Source organism: Vulpes vulpes, chromosome 3 (assembly GCF_048418805.1).
Source record: "Vulpes vulpes isolate BD-2025 chromosome 3, VulVul3, whole genome shotgun sequence".
Classification (NCBI taxonomy): Eukaryota; Metazoa; Chordata; class Mammalia; order Carnivora; family Canidae; genus Vulpes; species Vulpes vulpes.
In genome coordinates this window covers 73,483,876-73,507,888 of record NC_132782.1, presented here as the reverse complement: position 1 = coordinate 73,507,888, position 24,013 = coordinate 73,483,876, and the positions used below count along the sequence as shown (strand labels likewise).

Here is a 24,013-nt window from a genome sequence, read left to right as displayed (position 1 = left end):
GATCCTGGAGTCACAGGATCGAGTCCCGCATCGGGCTCCTGGCATGGAGCCTGCTTCTCCCTCCTCCTGTGTCTCTGCCTCTCTCTCTCTCTCTGTCATAAATAATAAATAAATATTAAAAAAAAACAAAACAGGAGGAATGTTTACTGTCCCAGGGAAGGCGTGACGAGTGAAGAGGCCTCAATATGGAGTCCAGTGTGCTAAGGCCCCGTGGGGCCTATATTTCCGGTGGCCCCCTTCAGGTCTGCTGGAGCTCTCCCATGCTACCGGTGACCTGCCTGTGCCTGTGTGTGCACAGCGTGTTGCCCCCTACCCGGGGCCCCATGCTGCAAGCCCCTCACACTACCTGGACATGTCTCCACCCCCGGCCCTGGGAAGCACAACTTCAAGACACATTCTCATCACCAGTCCTCTGCTAGCTTTATTCTTGGGCGTTTTATTAATTTTTCAGACTGCTCAAAGCCATGTGGTGCATTGTGAAGGTGGGGGAAGGGTGGGAAGGGGAGAAGAGGGCTGCCCAAAGAGGAGTGTTAAGCTCGACTCTATTTCTGGCACCGACTCCTTAGCCCCTTACAGAGTCATCAAAAACTATTGGAAACATCTGTGGACTTGACCGAGCCTAAGAAAAATCAAGCTTATTCTGACAAAGAATATCATATGGAGTTAAAATTCATTTTCAGTGACTTTGGAGAACTTACCAACAAAATCTAGTACAGGAATCTATTTTCAACATTGCTAAAAATTGTCGTCAGAAAACACTGTACCTGCTTGGCTTTTCCATAAGAATCTCCTGTACAAATCTTTAAATGGGAGGACTATTAGGATGTTCTCTGGGGCCCAGAAATCCTATGCATTGGTCTCAATGTTCACATCTGAATATTTTAAACTTACTACAAAGCCAGTCTTCAAAACCAGTGTGCTAATTAAAAAAAAAAATTTTTTTTTTTTTAAAAAGTAAAAGCCTTAAGATAACTACTTTGAGGAAGCAATGCAAATCATGATGGCCTTTTAAGAATTAATTTCCTAAGTAGAAAAGGTTCTGATAATAAACATCTTAAGTACAACTGAGAAGTACCTGTTTTCAATGCTACTTCTACACCAGTGACCCAAATGCATTACTATGCTGAATTACCATTCCATTTATCTAGTTTAAAAACTCACTTTTCCCTTCCAACTGTACTTTGAGAACATTTTCACAGTATTTTGTTCACTTCTGTGTATTTTATGGACTTCTATTGGAGGCTCCTTACCACATGCATTGAGTTTAGGATCGCAATTTATGAAAGTCTGTTTCCATAACTGACATTAAATCTTGTGAAATTCATAGAAGACAGTCGTCCGTCCCCCACCCCCCACCGCCGCCATCTTTCTGTTTTTCTCCTTTAAAAAAACCACCATGGTGACTAAAAAGCATGGCAGTGAACAGGACTTAGCACACGGACCATGGAAACCAGCCTGGAAACGTATCCTGCAGGACCACCTCATGTCCTTCAATGAGGGCTCCCGGGAGAATGCCAATGACCCAGACCCACAGACAATCAGCAGAATCAAATCAGGGTCTCTCTGCCTAAATTCTTTCCAGAAAGACTGGAAGTGAACATTAGCTGTGGGCTTTCACCCAGAAGAATGAAACACTCATCTCTGGTCACTGGCATGTGAATCTTCAACAATCACCACACAGAACAGAACTTTACTGTTTAGGTGTTCTAGAGAAACTACGTTCTATTGTTGCTTTGCCTGAACCCAGCTGACAAAAGTAACTAAAACAGACCCAGGGCTGGGGACTTCTCAGCCCACCACCTCAGTGCATCCCTGCCCCGGGGCACAAAAATGAGGCAGTCTCACACAGAGGTCTGCAGAGACAACAGCAAACGCCTAGTTTGCATGATGAGCTCCAAGGTGAGTTCGGGGCAGGTTCTGTGGAAGGAAGAGCAGGCTCTTCACCACCGGCCTTGGACGATGGAGCCCTTGCTGCAAATGATTCCACTTCAAGAGCCTAAGGTCAACTGCAGGTAGGTGTCTGGCCAATTTTCTGAGAGCAATTCAAAAGGAAAGCAGCACTGTGGTCTAATAAAAGCCATTTCCCCCCGAAGAACAGAGTGTCTCAACTCTGTGAACAGTCACAGCCTACAGCCCAGTACAGTTCAGTAACTCAGGAACCTCACAAGAGTCTTGCAGTTTTGTGGAGGTTTCACATGGAGCGGACTAAGGACTGGTTGCTTGGTTAAAGGGGACTAGAGAGTACAGCTCCCTTATTGGCAATGCTTACAAGAGACAGGCAGCCCCTAGCAGCCCTAAGGGTTCCCCAAGGAAACGCATCAACCCCCCAGGCCTACCCACCCGGGCTTCTCATGGGCTTTAGGCTGATTAGTGACAGGCTTAATGACATAAGCAGCAGGCCCCACACTCACCCTAACCCCGAAACCAAGTCCACAGGAGAAACCTTCACTAAAATGTGCTGATGAGTTTCAGGGAGGACCTCTGTCATGGGCTCCCACACATAGAGAAAGAAAGCTGTACAGAAAGAAATCTGTAGGAACTGAAAAAATTATCAATAGGGTAAATTTTCTATGTTTTTTACAACACAGACACACAAAGAAATTGGTAAGAAAAGATTTTTTTTTCCCAAAAGCAGCAGCTTACCATATGAAATGTGTCATCCAGAAAAGAAACACCAAGTATGGTATTCAGGGATATTAATTCTTTACTGACATGATCGCACATTGGTTTTCTGACACCAAAATAATTCTTGGAACCAAGGCCTCCTTGACCTTGTGATATACTTGACGTACAATGGAAAATTAGATGTTAAAAAAAAAACAAAAACCAATTTAAAAGCCACAAGTGAGAAGGCAAGCATTAAATGTAAAAAGGCAGGCCAACTGGAGACAGGGCAGCGATTATGTATCAGGCTTGAAGACTTCACAGAAGCTGACCTGTAAATGTCAACTTTCCCCTCGCTCCACATACTAGAACGGGAGATGAATGGACCCTGGGGGTGTGTGGTGGCAAATTAATGAGAACCTTAGTTAGTTAACGCAGAAAAAGGCCTAAGAGCCAGAAAGTAGACAGCCGACCACCACCTGCACTAACCCAAGTCATCTCTGTAAGACACTTTAGCCCAAAGAAACCTATCTACTGAGTAAGCAAAACCACCCTTCATCCAGAAAAGCTACTGTGAAATGACTCTTTTTGCCTTTGATGGAGAGTTAGCCAGCTGACTGGGCTTCTCACCAAAAGGAAGAGTGACTAGAATAAACCTCCAGCCTCAAGGCTGAATCCAAACACCTTCAATAGTAACTCTGATCCTTACTGTAAAATTTACATTAAAAAGCACCTTTCAATGCAACACTGTTTTTGTAAACACTGTTGTTACATTTCTAGCCAAACTTTGTATTTAAAAAAACAAAACAAAACTGCCTTTTCTTAGAACTGAAGCTTTCTGGGGCACCTGGGTGGTTCAATCAGCTTAGCATCTGACTCTGGATCCCAGCTCAGGGTCTTAATCTTAGGGTTGTGAGTCCAGGCCCTGAGATAGGCTCTATGCTAGGCATGGAGCCTACTAAAAAACAGTAAGAAGGACAAGGAAAGAATAAAGAACTGAGGCTTTCTACTTCAGTGTGGGCGATTTTGTTTTTCTGATTAAAATTATCAAAGACTATATTCCGCTTTGTGGTTTTATGAGAGCACTTAAAAAAGTGTTAAAAAGTATAAAACCAAACCAGGGATCCCTGGGTGGCACAGTGGTTTACGCCTGCCTTTGGCCCAGGGCGCGATCCTGGAGACCCGGGATCGAATCCCATGTCGGGCTCCTGGTGCATGGAGCCTGCTTCTCCCTCTGCCTCTGTCTCTGTCTCTGCCTCTCTCTCTGTGTATGACTATCATAAATAAATTTAAAAAAAATTAAAAAAAATTATAAAACCAAACCAAACCAGAGTCACTTAGGAAAACAGAAGATCAAGATTAGCAAAAGGAAGCAAGAGACGCCAGGTGCACCCTGTCACACAGGCTGCTGGTGTGTGTGTGTGTGTGTGTCTGTGTCTCCCTGTGCATTACTGCACCGAAGCACCTGTCCCGGGCTGGCAGCACACGGTGGGCGATCCAGGTGTACCTGTCAATAGCTCGCAGTCATTTTATATGCACACGGCATGGCCACAGTGCAGCTAATTCCGAGGGTCAAAGTTGAGTGAGGCGGGGGTGGGGTGGGTTGGGGGGGAAGATGTTTTGAGGGAGAGTCCCCCTCTTCAATGTCAGCCCATTTGCTATGCAGTAATTTACTGCTGAGACACCACAATGCTTAACTCCAGGCACTAACACCGAGCAATTAATTCTTAGGGCAGCTTCCAGCTCCTAACAAACACAGCTCCAAATCCACCGCAATCAGAAGCAGGCAAATACAGAGACAGGGTGGCCAACACAGATAGCAAAAACCTGCAACAGCTGGCAATGAAGACCAACAGTCCCAGAAGGAGGGAGAGGCAGCACTTGTAACGATGAAGACACAGCCAGAGCTAATATTCATTACGTGCGCAGTACAGGCGAGGCACAGCCCTATGGGGGAGTGGAAGTGCTGTTCCCAGTTACAGATGAGGGGCCCGAGGCATAGACAGGTGAGCTCGTTCCCCAAGGCTGCTGAGGAGCAGAGCCCAGAGGTCTGGCTGGCAGGTACCTCCTTGTTCTTAACCACCTGCTATTCCATATAGCTGCTCGGCCACACTCTGAGCAGAGTCCAGAGTTTTCTGTCCGGAGGTACTAAAACTCCTGAAGAGAGGCTTCTGAGTGAAAGGACTACAGTCACATCCACACAGGGGCAAACCTACGTGAGGTCCCGGGAGACTGAGAGCTCTGGCAAGGCTGGCAGCCTGAGCTCTCCCCCGAGCCATGGCGCCCTCCTGCTTCCAGCACTTTCAGCCAGGGGGAGAACCAGGCGCAAGCTGCGGGAGCTCAAAGGCAGCGCTCACCTGGCTCCTGGGAGGGCCGCTCTGTGCCAGGTATGCAAGGGAGGCGGGCCAGAAGGAAGCAGGTGGCATTTCTTGAGGAGGCTCAATGCAAGTTTCCTTTCTCAGGTGAATTCCGCCACATTTTAAAGCATACACTGTGATTTACATAAATCCCACCAAGTTCCTATCATTAGAAAATCATTTCATAGAGAAAGTTGGGTGACTTTTAAAGTACATAAAATCTCATCTCCCCAACACAGAGCCATGCAGAACTTCATTAAGAGTAATTGAAACCGGGATCCCTGGGTGGCGCAGCGGTTTGGCGCCTGCCTTTGGCCCAGGGCGCGATCCTGGAGACCCAGGATCGAATCCCACGTCGGGCTCCCGGTGCATGGAGCCTGCTTCTCACTCTGCCTATGTCTCTGCCTCTCTGTCTCTCTCTGATGACTATCATAGATAAATAAAAATTAAAAAAAAAAAAAAAGAGTAATTGAAACCATTTACTTTTTTAAACATGTGGCTCATATGTTCATATTCTAAGCTCAGGGCAATTCATGCCAAGTATCAGTATCAATTGAATTTCTCATTCATTAAAAATAAGAACTGCGTTACCTTCAACAATGTGAAAGAAAGTGCACACTGACCCCTGAAGGCCTGGGTCAGCTTTTCCACAGGCTCCCTCATCTGCCTTGGTGATAAATCTTGACCTCGGGATGCTTGGTTCTACAGTAGCCTATATTTGAATCCCGTATTTTCTATTTTCCTTTTAATATAAATTTTTGTTATATAAAATAAACCACAGACTAATAAGGCAAATGAAAGGAAAAAAGGTCAAAAATGCTTCTTTAACACACTAAAAATATTTAGCTCCATATCCAGTGCTAATGTGAAATAATAAGTTCTAGACACTAGCAGGTAATTAAATCCACATTTCGTTCCTGGCTCTAGCTCTCTGCTGCTGGGTGGCCCTGTGAGGGTCATCCAACCTCCCTCATCTCCTAAGTGTCCTGAAGGCTGGCTCAGCATTCTCCTCCCTGCCTGAGGGAGACAAACTCAGGATATATGAGATAAGAATCTGGCAACCATTTGATTTCTTTGGAATCCAAATTATATTTTCATAAGATCCTTTTATCAGTGCAAGTACCATGAGTATGGGCAAGAATCACTGCTAAGCTTACTTTTGGAACAAGGAGATGGCATATTTTAAAGCTGATGTTTTCAAAGAAAGAAATGTGCTCATGGGGCATGTGGTTTGTATCTGTGACTTGCCTACTCAAGCTCTGGGAACAGTGCTCCCTGGAAAGAGGGCGTCTTCAGGAGCCCCTCCTTAACAGACTCTTCCAAAACACATCCTGTGTGCCTCATCTGAGAATTACTACAGCACTGGGTTGATCGTGTTCCCTTACAAATTCTCCAAGAGGCCAAGTCAAAAGCATCTCCCCCACCAGTTTCTGAAATGGAACCAAAGCCCATGATAACAACTAACTCATAACAGACATCATAAATTAAGTCCAACAGAAAGAATATGGTTAAGTAGTTTCCCTCCCCAGATCTATCTGCCTGTGTCATCAGAGGCTGCTTAAACTTGAAATATGCAGGGTGGAAGGTACCCCGAGACAAGAAAAGTTACTGCCATCGGAGAGAAGGGGGTTTCTGGCTAAGCCCAGTTCAAACAGTGCATTTTACAAGCTGACTCGATACAGTCTCCTAATTTTCAAGTGTATTTTCCTGACTCCTCTACTGACCCTGAAGCATCTACCAGAAGTTTAAGATGGGGAGAGAGTAATAAGAAAACCCTCCGGAAGCAGAGAACACACAAATGCCGGCATTCATGTGGTAGCAAACACATTCCTTCTTTCTCCTATGGCTAAATGGGAATGTCCTCTCCAAACTCCAGATTTTGAGTTATCATCATGAAGTCTCACATGCTATTTACTCTCATCCCAGATACAGACCCTAAGAATTGAAGAAGGTAACTCGCTACAGTTCTACAGTCTTAGGAAGATAGTTCATCCCTTCCTTTTTGGTACTTTGGAACCTATCAAGGACCTATGGTCTCAGTGAGGGGTATAAAAGGAAGTACATGCCAGGTCCACTTAAGAAACGAGTTCTGGAGTGTCATTACTTCCAGAGGTTAGGAATCACGGGAACGTTAGGCTGTGAGCTGCTGAGTGGGAGGCTGTTGCCATGGCTTCTCCAGGAGCACCAGGGAGAGCCTCTGCAACGCTCAGGCGGTGGGGCGGTGGCTGTATGAGCACAAGTGGTCCTTGGGGAGTTCGGAGCCACACCATGAAGTCTGAAGACAATGCATCAGATGAGGGAAGCAGAAAATGGTGAATTACCTCCACAGGGAGGAGATTTAATAGATTATTTAAAAAGCCTAACACCCTGATAGACTGCGAGGGTAAAATGGTTAATTCCTACAAACCCGTACTTTTCTGGTAGTGATTCATTCCCCTTCTCTCATTGGGCACAAACAGAATTTGCTGTCCTACTAGCAACAGCCTTAGGACAATGCCTCATTTTTCTGTAGGACTTGTATAAGCCTGAGTACAAGTTCACATAAGCCCTATTATACTACAACGGATCTGAAGCACAACTAGTTACACTCTTCCTAACCACAGGATAGAGCTTATTTTCTGTGACTGCAGTCAGCCACACAACAGAGCACCAGAGCTACAACGGAGGACTAGCACAGGAATATTCCACAGGCCAGAAAGCACAGCACGCAGTGGACCAACTCCATCTCAGAGTGGGAATGGGAGCCAGAGCCCCTTACCAGACACGAGGGGGGCATTTCCAAACTACCACTGCCATCCACCCATTTACACATATACCACCGGAAAAAAGTCACCCTTTCCAAACATGGACCAACCTCTGGAAAAGTCTTACCAAAAGTTTTTCCATTTATTGATCTCTTTGGCAATTTCATTCAAATACCTTATTCCTAAAAAGTAACTTTAAAACTAATTTCTAGAGTAAACCCAGACCAGATCCATGAGAATCTATTTGGTAAAAATGTGAACTTGGGGTCTGAGGGCAGATCGATGGCTGGGGTGCTGATGTTCACCACGGCAAGTCTGGGAGCAGTCTGAATGAAGGTGAATGTTCCCCTCCACTTGAGCTACTGTTCTTTCCAACATTATTTATTATTTCCTTCAGGTGGAAGTCTTGTGTAAACAGACAAGTTAGAGAACTCACTCACCTCAACTTTTTTAAAGAAAATAATCAGAATTATTCTAATAAAAGGTTTCCAAGTTCAAACTTTAACTAATTGGCTATGGAGTAGGGCTGCAGGAAACAAGCTATTACACACCAGATGCATGATGTGTCATTTATCTTCTTCCTCATTACCCAACACTGGCAAGACAAACTTGTCACTTGTCTCTAAGCAAAATAAACGGAGACTGTTTTTCTTCTCCATCCTATTACTCTCATCATTCTAGGTTCTAGGACTTAGAATTTAGTGAACTCAAAAAGTAGAATAGAAAAAAACAAAATGACTCAAACCAGAAGGATCTTGAAAAAGAAATCGTTGTAGGAGAGCAGTACTTTTAAACCCACTTACTTCTCTCCAGTAAAGTGCATTACATACCATGAATCCACTGCAAAATCGAGTGAGACAAGCCCATTACCTGGGCCTCTGAGACTTGCCATCTAAAACAGTCCCTGATACTAGACCCTCTCCTATGTCAGCACTTGTTTCCAATGGACAGTGAAGTCAGGACACTTCCTGGCTACAAACAAGGGGCTGTGCAGGCACCAGGCACAGAACAGACTCCCATGTCCCCCCAGTTGGGACGAATGTCTCAATAAGAAAGTACAGCTTGCACCAGTAGTGGGAAACACAGGAATCCTGAACTGGTGGTGCATTAAATAAAACCCCTATTTACTGTCAACCTTTTTGGAGAAATTGGTCTAGCAATTTAGAAACAGAACACGTGCTCATCTCAGTGGGAACAGAAGACTTATTTAGCAGACATGAATGTCGTTCCCCCCCACCCTGCCACTGGCTTTTACAGAGGATTCTGGTTAACTGTGCCTCAAGTCAGCCTGGATTCCAAATTCTCCTGTCGATTTATTTTGTTAGTTTGGGGATTGTATCAGGACAGACCATGAGACAGTTACTCTACACTCCTTTCGTAGAAGGCAGAGCTACATGGACGTTCCCTGATAGCAATCCGATCATCTTCCTAATGGTCGGCACTGGCGCAGGCTCCTACCAGGGCACATTTCCTGCGTTCTGTGGCACCTGTGTTCTGACAAGGAGCCTCAGGGCCAACCTGAGGATGCCGGCACCCCTGCTTTAATCAGAGCAGCTCCACTTTTATCATCAGGGCTCTGCGTAGCATTTAAATGTAAAATAATAGGTCCTTCTGCATAATGTAAAATTATAAAGCTTAGACCCCTGTCCTAGAACACTCTGATAGAAAAACCATGTAAGGACACTGGGAAGGGCAGGCAATTTTTCCTGAACCCTCAGACTTTACCCCTGACACTCCAACTTTGTGCCCCTGCTTCTGTGCCTGGCACCACTCAGCTCATAGTGACTGTTTGAAAATGTTGGTGATGAAGTATCATATGTACAGAGAAACAGGCTGCTTCCTATCAGATTCAAGACTAGTTACCCCTCCCTCCATACCTGCCCCCTGCCCCACAAAGAAAGTGCTGGTTACAGCTCACCTTATCACTATCCAGTGTGTTCTGAGACGTCCTTGAGGCGATAGAGATTGTGTCAGGCTGGCTGCTCCCATCGCCCTGGCTATCCAGATCCTCTCCATCCCTGAAGAAGCAAACAAACTTTTCATTACTGACACTGCTGGACTTCTCCAGTGTGGTGTGAGTGAAGCCAGGCTGCTCTTGGCTGTGCAGCTTTGTGCTGTGCACCAGGCCAAGTGTCCCGCACATGTTCTCTGTGTAATGCGCACAACGGTAAGATGCGGTTGTGGTAATTTCCATCACAGAAGCGAGAAACACAAACATCTGAGACATGACAGAGCTTATCTGGGTCCCATGCATCCAGACTCACGCGTGCAGTGGGAAAGGGGCGCAGAGGCATCTGCATACAGCCCTTCATTCACTTTAAGCTGAAGGAGGCTCTTGTCTTGACAAAGCAATTTCATTGTGAAGAGTGATGTGATACATACACCGTATTTAAAAAAATATTCCTCAAAATATTTAAGAAAAATCATCTTTGAAAAAGAGTAAGTTAACATTGCCTTGCTCCCTCCCTACTAGAAAGACAAATGCACCCCAAATCGCCAGCACTGACCTCCTGCCCTTCTGTCTGGTGGCCGGCGCCGTTTTGGGAATGTGAATGGGCTCCTTCAGGGCTCCTTTCAGGTGAATGGTCCTTTCCTGTATGACCTCGCGGATGTGCTTTATCCAGTCCTGCTTGTTTTCTATACTGGAAGCCTTCGGAGGTGTGAGAGGCAGTCAGGATACAGAGTGGACCTTTCCAGAACCCACGCTAACTGCACTCCGGTCTCCCACATTCCTTGTTTCCCACTTTCAAGAAAACTTTATGGCAGAACAGCAACCACATCCCATGTTTAATTTGCCATTTGGAATATTTTCCAGTCAAAACCATTTTTCTTTTACTTTTTATTTTTATTTTTTTTGAACCAATTTTTCTTTTATAGCAGAGATCTTACTCCAGATCTCTGAATACTTTAAGAATCAATCATTCTCCAGCCCCAAAACCTTCTAAGCAGCTCTGGGTAAATATGAAAGTGCAGCCAACCCCAAAGCAACGTGTCTCTGAAGCTACTTAGGCAAAGGTCGGTAGTTCACAGCCACAAGTGCTGGTGCCCACATGTCTTGCTGCCTCATCCTCTGTACTCACTAACAACAGCTGCAGATGCCCACCTGCACCGGGTCACTCCCACTGCCCCTTATGGAGCCAGGGTACGGGCACGTCAGAAACGTGCCCAGGGTCACACTGCCGGCAGATGAGGCAGCTGGGATTCTCAGGCTCGCTCTGGATGGATGGCACCATGGATGACAGAGCCTGTGCCCCCAAGCTGTGCCTTCTCCTGCCTCTAGTTAGAGTAGTAGCATGAACCAGTTAAACTACTACCAATTACAGATGGTGCATTTACCTCAACCCCATTACAACTTTTAAGAAATATTTTCTGAAAATGACACACAGTAGATATTCCATAAGCATTTGTTGAATGAACACATATGGCAGCACTCTTCCCAGATATTTTTCCTTTAACTTAGTCTCAAGAGTCTTTTTTTTTTTTTTTTTCTTTTTGCATGTTCTGGGCCTTAGTAACAGTTTTTAATTTCCTTGTGGAAAACATCAACTTCCTATGACATAAGCATAATTCCCTGTAAATGACTGAAACAGTCGTCAGAGGGATTATAGTTGAGATCCTGACTGAGAGGGAGTCTTTTCTCACGGCACACCTTGTCTTCAAAAACAGAAAGTCAAAGCCCATGTTGGGAAAGGAACTTAAAATTGAGAATCTTTTTCCTACATAAAACCTTTTAACTGGAGGATATGTCTTTAAAGTCACTTGGGCTTAGAAAAGGGAACTAAATGAAGGATCATAGGAGGAGCCTCTTGCCCCCCTTCCCAGACCTAAGACTGGGACAGTAGTAACCCACGTTCTTCTGGGGCCAGAGGCAGGGTGACCAGGGACTATGGAAGTCTGTGCAGGAAACAGAGGTGTCTCAGGGGGCAAAACTCTGAGAACTACAAATCTACTGGCATTTACATGCCCAATACAAACTTCAGGTTAAACCAAGAGAAGCACCTAAGAAAGAACATTTGGCAGAGTTTAGAGAAAACTGAAGGAAACTGTTACTATGGTTCAGAAATAAATGAAACGCTTATGATTGAACAGAGTCAAACAATTATTACACTTATGGAGAGGAATTCTCCTGACCTGAAAAAATTAAACAAGGAAAACAGGTGCCAATTTTTCAGAAATAGTAAAAGAAAGGCAAGTCGGCTAAATACTAAATAAAAGTTTCCACTTGTCTAAGAGATGAGAATAGTTTGTTTCAGACTCTTGGTAGATAGTCTCCATCTGTTTAAGGAAGGATTGAGAAACAAGGTTCTCCTTTCCAGAGGACGACATAAATAAGACCACAGTTTTGTTTTACAATACCAGGCCATGACTATCATTGTCATTACCACCAGTACCTCCTCCACTGCCACCATCAGCTCCAGAAGCACCGTTCTCTCCCCCACCACGATCACTTCCACCACCATCTCCATCTCAAACACCTCCACCACCACTACCCCCAACTCAACCACCCCCCAACCTCTATGTCAACCATCTCTACCGCCACTTCCAATACCACCACCTCTACCACCATCATCATCTCAACCAGCATCGCTTTCTCCTCCACCGCCTCTGTTACCACCTTCCACTGACATCTCCATCTCAACCATCTCCATCTCAACCACCCCCCTACTTCCATGTCAACCATCTCCACCACCATCACTCTCTCTTCCACCACCACCCCTGTCACCACCTCCATTTCCACCACCTCAGTCACCATCTCCATCATCATCTCCATCTTAGCTGGCACCTCCAGCTCCATTTCCATCACCACCACCACCTTGTCCTCCATCATCACATCAATCTCCTCCTCCTCCACCGCCACTTCCATCTCTCTACCACCTCTGTCTCCACCACCACCTCCATCACAAAGCAATCTCTAAAATGAATGAAGACATCATTTCTTTTAGTCTCTCCTTGGAAGGCAGAGAAACATTGCCCAAAATTCCCCTAAGAAAGCTTTTGTCTGATAAAGCCTGCAAGAAGTCTTATTCTTCAATTGCATCATGAGTATTTTATTATGTCCTAAATGAAAGTAGTCCATATCTGGCTAAAGTATCTGGCACTATTTTTCAGATGCACTCTTTCACATCTTTCACTGTAGCTAATCTGGATAAATACTGTGAGTTGGAAATTTTATGGTTTTGAGTATACTTTAAAATTTTATGGCTTAGAAAAGTTCAGTTATCTAATATTTAGCTATCAGTGCAATTTATGTTTTATAGGGCTTTATGCCAATACTAACAAGAACACACTGGCTTGGTAATCATATATTCATTGCAAAACAATCCATCATTTCCATGGGAATAAAGACCTTAGAAACGCAATGGCTTTCACTAAAGCACAAATTCTGTAAGAGCAAGTTATCGATGAGTAACTCATAGTTGCTGGAAATACTGGTGAGAGATTAAAAGGAATATATGAGACAGCGTCATTGGCATGCAAGTTCATACACCAGAGTCACATTAAATTTTTGGCTCATCTCCCAATATTCTACAAATCTTCAGCAACATCTTCCACAAAACATCCTGAAATTACTTATGGCCTTTCCCGACAGCTAAAAAAGACAATTCCATCTGTATTTCCTCAAACACAGAAGGAGGGAGTGCACAAGACACCCTGAAAACTCTATGTCTTTCCTAGGAGAGAGACTGGTATAACAAAAGTAGAGTTCAAATCAAATACCCAAACCCCTGCCTCTATATAGGTGGGGGTTTGCGTATCTGTCTATCCATCTATCTAATCTCCAAAAAGCATCCTTAGTGGTTTTGAACACTTAAATCCTAACATTACCAACTCCTGTAACTGATCACATTATCCCCCTTTTCTCTCTGCCTCCTAACCAGAAAGCCAAAGAGCCTGGGGTCCCATAAAGACCCCATAAAGACTCTTCGCCCATTCAGCCCTGAAACTGCCTAGGGCTTCCACAAGTCCATCAGGTGCCTGTTTCCCTGTGGAAAAGGTGACATGTGTGGTGAGAGCTGCTGATCCGCATCTCCTTCCTCCTGTACCTCAACTTCCTCCATCTCTGACAGAATCAACTAATTCTTCTTCAGACAGAAAGAATGGGACAGTTTAAAGAGATCTCTCTGCATCTGACCTTTAATAGACAAGCAAAAGTTTAGCTCAAGGCATTTTACCACCAGAATGCCACACTGAGTTTATTCTACAATTCTTTTTGTGATAATCACCAATCCCAACAGAAGACAGAGCAAATAAAATGATATGAAAACCAGTATGTTTCAATAACAGGAAAAAGAAGAGCACACACAGCCACAATAAACTTGTCCCACAGCACATTCCCAAGTTTCAAATGAACATACCTTAAGGACGATTTTATTATCTGAGGTTGGTGTCCTCCCCACCCACAGTGCAAATTTGCAAGGATCTCCTTCAACGTGTTCTGTGACACCCAACTCTGAGGTCTGGATAAAAAGGTAATTACATAATTAGATGACAGTAAAATGCCAGCAGGAGACAGAATAAAGGCCAAGAAAACGGGTTTTGGTGACCTGTAGTCATGCCAGGTTATAACATAGTTTAGATTGACGGTAATCCTCAGATCTTAGTTTAGGTAAAATGAGAAAATTTTATTCTTAGGCTGCCATGATTGGTTGCATCCCTTTTACTTCATCTGTGTACCCCTACTGGACATCCTGATGAGGGTCAACCAGCAAATCCAGAGGCAGGAAATCAAAGTATTTAAAAATCCTGTTACCTGGAAAATCAAGAGTGGAGTATTTTCAGCTCATAAACAACAAAATGAATCTGTCCTAGTTGCAAAGGAGCTGCCATCATGCATTTTTAGCATGAGCGAAGTAGCTTCGCAGAAGGCAAATGTCTTCATGGTTCAGTTATTTTCCAACTTGTTCATCAAGAGTATTATTAACTTTGATTTCACCAAAAATTTTAAGGGCTAAGAGACAAAATTTCTCTCTGTCCCTGCCCCACGGTCAAGTGTACCCCTAGCATGTCCTGCCCTCTCCAGCAAAGGAAGTGATTCATAATTGTGGCCTCTGAGGGAAACTTAACTTTTAAAAGATAAATTAAATGAAGATGTATCAGCTTCTAAAACAGACTAGCTTGGTCTCTGAGGATAGATTAAAGCCAGCTAGTGAAATTACTAGCCAGCAATGCTGCATTTTTTCTTTCCAGTTACAATATGATCTAAAATGATGTAAGGTAGGCTATGAGCCAAAAGACAATCTCAAACAGGATATAAGCCAAAGAAAATAGTATGAAAATTGTTAGTTTGAACTTGCCAATTCCAGATTACTATTAAGATGATTTCTACAATGGTAGTATTCTATTACTTTGGGAACTTGATTAATATGTGGATACCTAAAAATACATAATGTAGATGTCCAAATTCTAAATATCTACCAATATTTATAAGTGACCGATCATACCCTGTGTAAAGAAGAAACCAAGTTAGATTACATTTTCTATTCTTTCTCTGATGGTGATTTTTAATTAGTTTTGCCCAATCCTCCCCCTGCCTGACCCTGCCAAGCAGCTCTGTGTTGACAAGCCCTGAGATATTCCCACTAAGGGAACACAGAAATACAGCAGACCCAGAGGACAACACATGCTTGAGACTTCCCTGAGAGTCAACATGGGGTTTTATAAAGAGACTCTTTGGACTTGCTACTTGTGGGGGGAAAAAGGTATCAGGTATGTTGTTCTGCCAAAAAGTACACTCACAAGTTAAAAAAGAATTCGAATGCAATACAGTATCCACACAGCACTCAAGGATAGTGAGTGCTTTTTCTACAGATGGGATTGTGGATCTTTAAAATCTGCTTATATATATTTTCTCTAATAACCATGTTTTGTTATTGTAAAGAACCATAAATTTAGTTATTTTTCACACATTCATCTTTATTGAAAAAATATCACACCTCATCATTAAGAACCCATAACAAGCCACCCAGGAAGGCTGCTTAATGTATATTCCAATGTTGGTGAAAGAAAAATTAATTAGAATGTTATGAGAACTGGATCATAGTCTCATATGATCAAGTTATTTGTAAAGTTAGTTAGGACACACAAGAGATAAATTTAAATTCACTTAAAAAGTGTTTTTTCAACCTCAGAGTCAATGGAATTTAGAAAAAGCATGTTTCCTATCTAGTGAAGCTAAAACCTATGAGCTCCCTCTAGTGGACTCAAGACCATCAGAGAATTTCTCTGTGGAAGAGGAAAACCTCACAGTTCCAGAGCTCCACATTTCAGGACAGTCTGGGAGGTTAACCTGGAAGCAACAGTAATTTTTTTTCTACCTGCAAGAAGATGGCAAAGTGTGTTACCTTTACATTTACAATTCTGAACGTCTATACTTACAAACAATTTGCTTTTATAAAGGTACTTGCTTCTGCCACTGGAATCTTTCACTTCTTTACTAAATACTAAGGACATTTCAAAAAGGAAGAGATGCCGTTCTCGACCCTTTCGAATTAAGGTTTTTGGGTCCCACACTTGGAAGGATTCTTGTAGAATGAGTTCTCCCTGAGACTCAATATTTTCATCAAACCCTACAACATAAAAACAAGGAGGCATAATTATTTGAAGGAAAATTTAAACAGATACACAGGACAGCACTGTGATGATGTGAACATTTGTTTGATGCCCATCCATTGAATCTCAGATTAGAGGTTCCTGTTTGGGTCCCCACTCTAGACTCCCAGCACCGACCCCATCTGACAAAGGATAATTCTTCCTACAACATGACTGCATATATTTTCCCTTGTTTTAAAAAAAAAAAAAAGGGCAGTGATTCCTCATGTCTTTACTCTTTAAATTCTATCTCCCTAGGGGTGACATTCACACCATTTGAGATTGATTGAACTCTATTTCTCCTTGGCCTTCCATGACACAGACCTCCTCTCCTGTCCAGAATGGTCCACGGACCTTCCCCCCAGGCCACTGCCTACTCCTAGCCCGCACCTAGCCCTCCGCCTCTTTGGCCTAATGCCATTCCTGGACATTCCACCGCAATCCCAGCCCTTCCTCAAGGCTCTGGTCTGGCCTTCCTCAGTGAGTTCTCCCATCCTTGCAAAATTCTTCACGTGCATCAGTCACACTGTGGCCATGGGGTGGCTTTCGGTCTGCTCATCTCTTCATGGAAGTGGCCCATGGTATGGACTTGTAGCTACCAGGACTTCACAGAGCAGTCTGATGCCTGGGATGGGGGCTGCTAGCTCTCTCTCAACTACCCTCTCCCCTTCTTCTGTAGACAGAAACCCCTCTATAGTCAGGACAGCCGTGCACCCAAGCTCAGGCACATGGGGAGGCCTCGTACAACTTCCAGTTTCTGCCCTTATAGCAACTGTTCTTCCCCCTCGGTTTCCCTACTTTCTTCCTGCGAGATGTAATGTCAACATGGTCTTGACACACCCTCAACCCAGCCACAACCAGACAACATTGGAGCTGTGGAGGGAAAGTAGACAGAACAGAGCCTGAGTCCCTGAGGATGCCCCGAGGGGCTGCCACCCCAGCTCAGGGGATCCTTCAGAGTAAGAGACCCTCTGATTTTTGGGGTCTCTACTACAAACAGCAGCACCTCTGTTCCAACTAGATAAACAGGGGCTAGAAAAAGCATTTGGGGCAGGATTATTTCTTGTAAATAACTGTGTACCCTCATTCTAACAGTTAAGTTCTGTAACACAGAAATAGCCTACACGGAAATTTCACTTGCAACCATAATTTTTATTTCTCTGACTCTCTCTTCTCCATATTACATGCTGCTGTGTTACACACTGCCGTGTTCAACACTCTTGCAAGTTATACAATGGATATAGACGTGGGGAAACAATAAGCATTTTAAAGGATTCTATAATTACAGGGGACTGATGGTGCCTGCCTGCCTGCCTTCCTTCCATCTAACTCGGACACCACATTGCCTAAAGCAAGTGACACAGGTGCTACTGGGGTTCTGAGGGTGGACAGCCATTCTCCAGTTAGTGGACAAGGACATGCTCTTAATGAGGTTGAAGTACTTTATGTGATTCTTAGGGGAAGCAATGAAACCAGTTCTTTTAAAAAAGAAGATACTTGGACTGCCTGAATGGCACAGCTGGTTAAGCATCCGACTCTTAATTTCAACTCAAGTTATGATCTCAGGGTGGTAAGATCCAGTCCTGCACTGGGCTCCACACTCAGCAGGGAATCTGCTTGAGGATTCTCTCTCTCTCTCTCTCTCCCTCCCTCTCTCCCTCCACCACACCTGTGTGCACTCACACTTCTGAGTGCACTCACACATATTTCTAAAATAAATAAATAAATCTGCAAAAAATAAGAAAGAAGGTCTTCACATCTAAACTATTAATTCCTAACAAAACACAGAGGAATGAGGCCAAGTGTTTCGGGGCACAGGAAATCCACTCATAAACAGTGTGGGTAGAAAGGGTACAGATGCTTATTAGGGACCTGTAGAGCCCATTACCTTCCAGCATGCTGAGGTGCATGGCATCATTGGCTCGTTTTGGCACACTGAGCATCACCTCCAGGCCATCTTTTATCTCCCCCTTTCCTTCCTCACAGCAAGTAAGTAGCTCCTGCAAGAGACCAACACCATGAACTAGCCAAAGACCAAAAGCTCTGCCAGCAAGAACTTTGCAGAAGAGAAGTCTATGAAGAATCCATGGTTTTCAAGATAACAACAGACTGTAGTCAACTGGGCACATATTCTCACAGAAAAGGAATTACTGTCTCTTTATGCAATAGATGGAAGGGTCTGTCCTGCTTAAATCAGGATGCTTCCTCAGATCAGAGCAAGCCAAGTGCAGTCACAGTTTAAGATGAAATCAGTATACACATTAACTGCCAAGCCTCAAAAATGACAAATAAAAATACTTCATTAGCACAGCAAAACATAGTTAGCCATTGGTTTTATCTGAAGGTCCCAGCAGAGTCAGGGATCCCTGGGTGGCGCAGCGGTTTGGCGCCTGTCTTTGGCCCAGGGCGCGATCCTGGTGACCCGGGATCGAATCCCACATCGGGCTCCCGGTGCATGGAGCCTGCTTCTCCCTCTGCCTGTGTCTCTGCCTCTCTCTCTCTGTGTGTGACTATCATAAATAAATGAAAATTTAAAAAAAAAAATTTATGAAGGTCCCAGCAGAGTCAGCGAGTACTGCTACGGTTCCTGAGCAGCCCAGTGTGATTTCGAACTCTTTGGGGCAGTTAATGCCATGCCCCCTCTAACCTGAAACACCCAGGTCACGAGCAGGAGCAGCACCACTGAACCAGGACCTATAGTTAAATGCTGAGCCTTTTGTGTGCAGGATGTTTGGCAAGGCACTAATGATCTTAAGCACACCTCCCTCAGTGTGATTACATTTCTGATCTACTTGGAGGAACATCTGCTATTAAATTAAAGGTAACAAAGACAATAAATGCACTTTCTGGCAGGGTCAGAGATATTTTATCACCTGCGTATGAATGGTTATAGTCAGTGAGTAACAGTAACCACAGCTTTCTGTGTCCTTATGGTCCACAAGAGGGCCAGGGCACTGCAGTCAGCTCTGATCTCCTACTGGACACTGGTACAGCAACTTGGCACCAAACAAGCACCTTCACTTATGTCCAGATGGTTTTTACCTATTATTCTAAGCAGCTTGGCATAACGTGCTTAAAAATGCTCTGTACAGAAATTAACTTCACTGGCAGAATCTTTCCTCATTGGGGATCTCAACAAAGCTTATTACTATTCTGTTGAAGAACCGCTGGGCAGAATAATGCGAGGTTTATATATAAAGCCCGGCTTTAACAATGATTGACTAGATGTGAGATCACTGACAAAGAGAGCTTTTGTGGAAACATGCTAAAAACAAAATTCTTAAATCTTGAGGACACCAAGAGGTACACTGGCTTTGCAGAAGTAAAAAGCAAAGGGCTAACGTGAAAATAAACAACTTAACCTCCTGACTTCTATTTCGTGTTTGTGGCAACCTCATACTCCTATAGTGAGGGTCATCTAAGAACTTAATTGGATTTTGATACGAAAGTGCAGGAGAGCTTTCCCAACAGAATTGTCCCATGATTGTATCACTTTCACAAAAGAATATCACCATGTTTCTAGAGTTTTCTCAGTGAAAAAAAAGATAAGGAAGAGTCTCAGGATTTCGTAACTCCACCTCTGAACTTCTTTTCTATCCGGAAAAATTAGATCCTCATCTCCTACTGCTGTGCTTGGGCAGCACCGGAGACAGTCAGATTCAAAAAATACTATTCCCAGGAGGTGTGGGCAGTTGGTACATTCTGATGCTTAATAACATTCTTGAGCCAAGGAAACAGTGGGGTAAACATCATTAGGTGGAGGTTGTAGATTAGGATTCTTTTAGTCAAGAAAATGTACATCAAAAAAAAAAAAAAAGAAAATGTACATCAATTATTACCATGCATTCTGTGACAACCATCACAATGTCTAACTTTTCTTTGAATTTCTATACCACTGTTAAGTCCCTAGATTATTACAAATGTGTTTTTTGAGGTATAATTGACATACCATTATGTTACTTTCAAGGATTCATTATTTGTATATATTGCAAAATGATCAAAGTCTAGTTAACATCTGCCACCAAACATAGTTACAAGATGATTTTAATTGTAATCTTTCCTTACCAAGAAAGAGTAGAGGTCAGTTTGACTCAAATTCTTGGGATGTGCATGAACAACATATTCCATAAATATGTGTGTGACACGTGACCAGACATAACAGGAAGTTGCCTGAGGGTGAATTACCTGAGCACTAGCCCCACTTAGGTTTAGAGCTGAGTCCAGGTAACAGAAACCCAGAGATGACTGTGGACACAGCCCGCACCCTCATGGGCTCACTTCCAGACCTGCAGACCAGCACTGTTAGGAGGTGGACTTATATGCATGCAAAGAATATAGACAGTGCCTGTCCCATAGGCAGCAAGCCATCCTGGCACACAGGTTCTAAGTGACCCAGATTTGACAATCTCTCTTTCCTTTCTCAGTTTATGTTATGTTAGGGACCAGGGTCAGTCAGCAAAGTTCAGGTGCATAATCAAGGAATACTCCCTTGTTTACCTGCTGTGCTGAGAAACTGCTGTGCTGAGGGTAACAAACAGCAATGAATTAAAAAAAAATTGTCTAGATATTAAAACTTCAGGGTAATTTACATAAACAGAAGTGTCAAAACCATAATGCACAGTTCATAAAATTTTGCAGGCACAAGATGCTTCATACATACTTTTAAAAGAAGTTGATACTTCGTTATTCGCTGAACTGGCTTAATAAGGTAGGAAGAGATGGAATTGGCTAATCCATGCCGTTGTTGTATTTCCTGAATTAAGAAAAAAATATATATATACTGATGAACATTAAAAATTAGATAGGATGTACTAAAAATGTACATTTTTTACCTCTAAAAGGAATATACACATATCACTATTGTCCTAGAAATAAAAGTAGAAATCACTACTTATTCTTTTAATATGCTAAACATAAAAATGAGTTACCAGTTTGAACCAGAAGGTAGCAGTGCTTTCATGTGTAGACGGAAAACAGGCAAAGCCAACGGCTCCCAGCTCCTGGGCCTGCCCTGGTCTGGCAAACCCCCGGTGCCAGCCCTGGTCCCACTCAGACACAGGACCCTGAGCCACAGACGGGACACACCATCTCTCCCCCAGTGCGGCCAGCTCCTGAAGCTTCAGCCATGGGCGCCCCCTCCCCCGGACTGACTCCCCCTAACAGGGCCCCTCCCTCACAAACACACCCACGAATCGTGCAGGCAGTCCACCTGCCCTCACAATTCAACCACTTTCTAGCCCAGACTTGCCACACCAACCAGCTGTGCTTGCGCTATCTTGGCTGTTACCACTCTTCTCAAAAAAATAAAAAATAAAAAGGGGGGGGGGGTGTTATCTTCTAATATTCTATGCTTCAAATGAAATTTAAAAACCATCACGTTTGTATTCTCAATCTGTTTGCCATTCTGATTAAGCTCGTCAGGAGCCCCGCACTGCATGGTGATTCACGGCGCAGCTCTCTCTACAGCGTGCCGGCTGCAGAAATCACCAAATGGCTCATCACCTACACCCCAAGCAGATTAGATTAAAACTCAACAATTCGAGGAGGGGCAAGACGGCGGAAGAGTAGGGTCCCCAAGTCACCTGTCCCCACCAAATTACCTACATAACCTTCAAATCATCCTGAAAATCTACGAATTCGGCCTGAGATTTAAAGAGAGAACATGTGGAATGCTACAGTGAGAAGAGTTCGCGCTTCTATCAAGGCAGGAAGACGGGGAAGAAGAAATAAAGACACAAAAGGCCTCCAAGGGGGAGGGGCCCTGCGAGGAGCCGGGCTGAGGCCGGGGCGAGTGTCCCCAGGACAGGAGAGATCCGTCCCGGAGGAGCAGGAGCTGCACCGACCTTCCCCGGGCGGGCGGAAAGGGGCTCGCAGGGAGGTGGAGCAGGACCCAGGAGGGCGGGGGTGCCCTCGGGCTCCCTGGGACACTAACAGACACCTGCGCCCCGGGAGAGTGCGCCGAGCTCCCTAAGGGCTGCAGCGCTCGGCGGGACCCGGAGCAGCTCGGAGGGGCTCGGGCGGCGGCTCCGCGGAGGGGGCTGCGGGGCGGGAGCGCGAATCTAACAGCGCAGGCCCCGGAGCACAGGGCGCCGGGACACAGCCCAGGATCCGGCCTCCCCGGGACAGGCAGAGGCCGGGAGGGCGCAGGACAGCGAGGACGCTCCTGCCTGGAACTGAGATCAGCGGCCCCGCCCCGGAGCCCCCAGGCCCTGCAGACGGAGAGCCCCGGAGCTACTGCAGGAGCTGACTCCAGGGTCCCAGAGCTACCCCCGCCACTGTGGCTTCCTCCCGGGGCCTCACGGGGTGAACAACCCCCACTGAGCCCTGCACCAGGCAGGGGCAGAGCAGCTCCCCCAAGTGCTAACACCTGAGAATCAGCACAGCAGGCCCCTCCCCCAGAAGACCAGCGACACGGACCAGTTCCAGGGGAACTCACGGGACTTAAAGTATACAGAATCGGAAGATGCTCCCACGTAGTTTTTTTTTTTTTTTTTTTTTGCTTCTTGATTTGTTTGCTTCCCCCACCCTATTTTTTTCCCTTTCTTTTTCTTTCTCTTTTTCTTCTCTTTTTTCCTTTCTTTCTTCCTTTTTTCTTTTTCTCCTTTCTTTCCTTCTTTCTCTTTTTCTCCTTTTCCCAATACAACTTGTTTTTCGTCACTCTGCACTGAGCAAAATGACTAGAAGGAAAACCTCACCTCAAAAGAAAGAATCAGAAACAGTCCTCTCTCCCACAGAGTTACAAAATCTGGATTACAATTCAATGTCAGAAAGCCAATTCAGAAGCACTATTATACAGCTACTGGTGGCTCTAGAAAAAAAGCATAAAGGACTCAAGAGACTTCATGACTGCAGAATTTAGATCCAATCAGGCAGAAATTAAAAATCAATTGAATGAGATGCAATCCAAACTAGAAGTCCTAACGACGATGGTTAACGAGGTGGAAGAACAAGTGAGTGACATAGAAGACAAGGTGATGGCAAAGAGGGAAACTGAGGAAAAAAGAGACAGACAATTAAGAGACCATGAAGACAGATTAAGGGAAATAAACGACAGCCTGAGGAAGAAAAACCTACATTTAATTGGGGTTCCCAAGGGCACCGAAAGGGACAGAGGACCAGAATATGTATTTGAACAAATCATAGCTGAAAACGTTCCTAATCTGGGAAGGGAAACAGGCATTCAGATCCAGGAAATAGAGAGATCCCCCCCTAAAATCAACAAAAACCGTTCAGCACCTTGACATTTAATAGTTAAGCTTGCAAATTCCAAAGATAAAGAGAAGATCCTTAAAGCAGCAAGAGACAAGAAATCCCTGACTTTTATGGGGTGGAATATTAGGGTAACAGCAGACCTCTCCACAGAGACCTGGCAGGCCAGAAAGGATATTCAGGGTCCTAAATGAGAAGAACATGCAACCAAGAATACTTTATCCAGCAAGGCTCTCATTCAGAATGGAAGGAGAGATAAAGAGCTTCCAAGACAGGCAGGAACTGAAAGAATATGTGACCTCCAAACCCAACTCTGCAAGAAAATTTAAGGGGGACTCTTAAAATTCCCCTTTAAGAAGAAGTTCAGTGGAACAATCCACAAAAAACAGGGACTGAATCGATATCATGATGACACTAAACTCATATCTGTCAATAGTAACTCAACGTGAATGGCTTAATGACCCCATCAAAAGGCGCAGGGTTTCAGACTGGATAAAAAAGCAGGACCCA

The 24,013-nt window shown here is 44.3% G+C and overlaps 1 protein-coding gene across 4 annotated transcripts in view; it reads right to left on the bottom strand.

Moving 5' to 3' along the window:
• TRIO (trio Rho guanine nucleotide exchange factor) overlaps positions 1-24,013 on the bottom strand; it is a 356,945-nt gene that overhangs the window by 85,640 nt on the left and 247,292 nt on the right. For all 4 annotated transcript variants that reach the window (XR_012000490.1, XM_072752731.1, XM_072752732.1 and 1 more), the window contains 6 exons: positions 20,955-21,047; positions 18,183-18,294; positions 16,082-16,272; positions 14,062-14,163; positions 10,213-10,355; positions 9,624-9,723 (listed from right to left, as the gene is read on the bottom strand). Coding sequence is in view for 3 of the 4 variants with exons in the window: in XM_072752731.1 (XP_072608832.1) it covers positions 9,624-9,723; positions 10,213-10,355; positions 14,062-14,163; positions 16,082-16,272; positions 18,183-18,294; positions 20,955-21,047 (741 nt within the window). In the remaining variant the exon portion in view is untranslated. The remainder of the gene's footprint in view (positions 1-9,623; positions 9,724-10,212; positions 10,356-14,061; positions 14,164-16,081; positions 16,273-18,182; positions 18,295-20,954; positions 21,048-24,013) is intronic.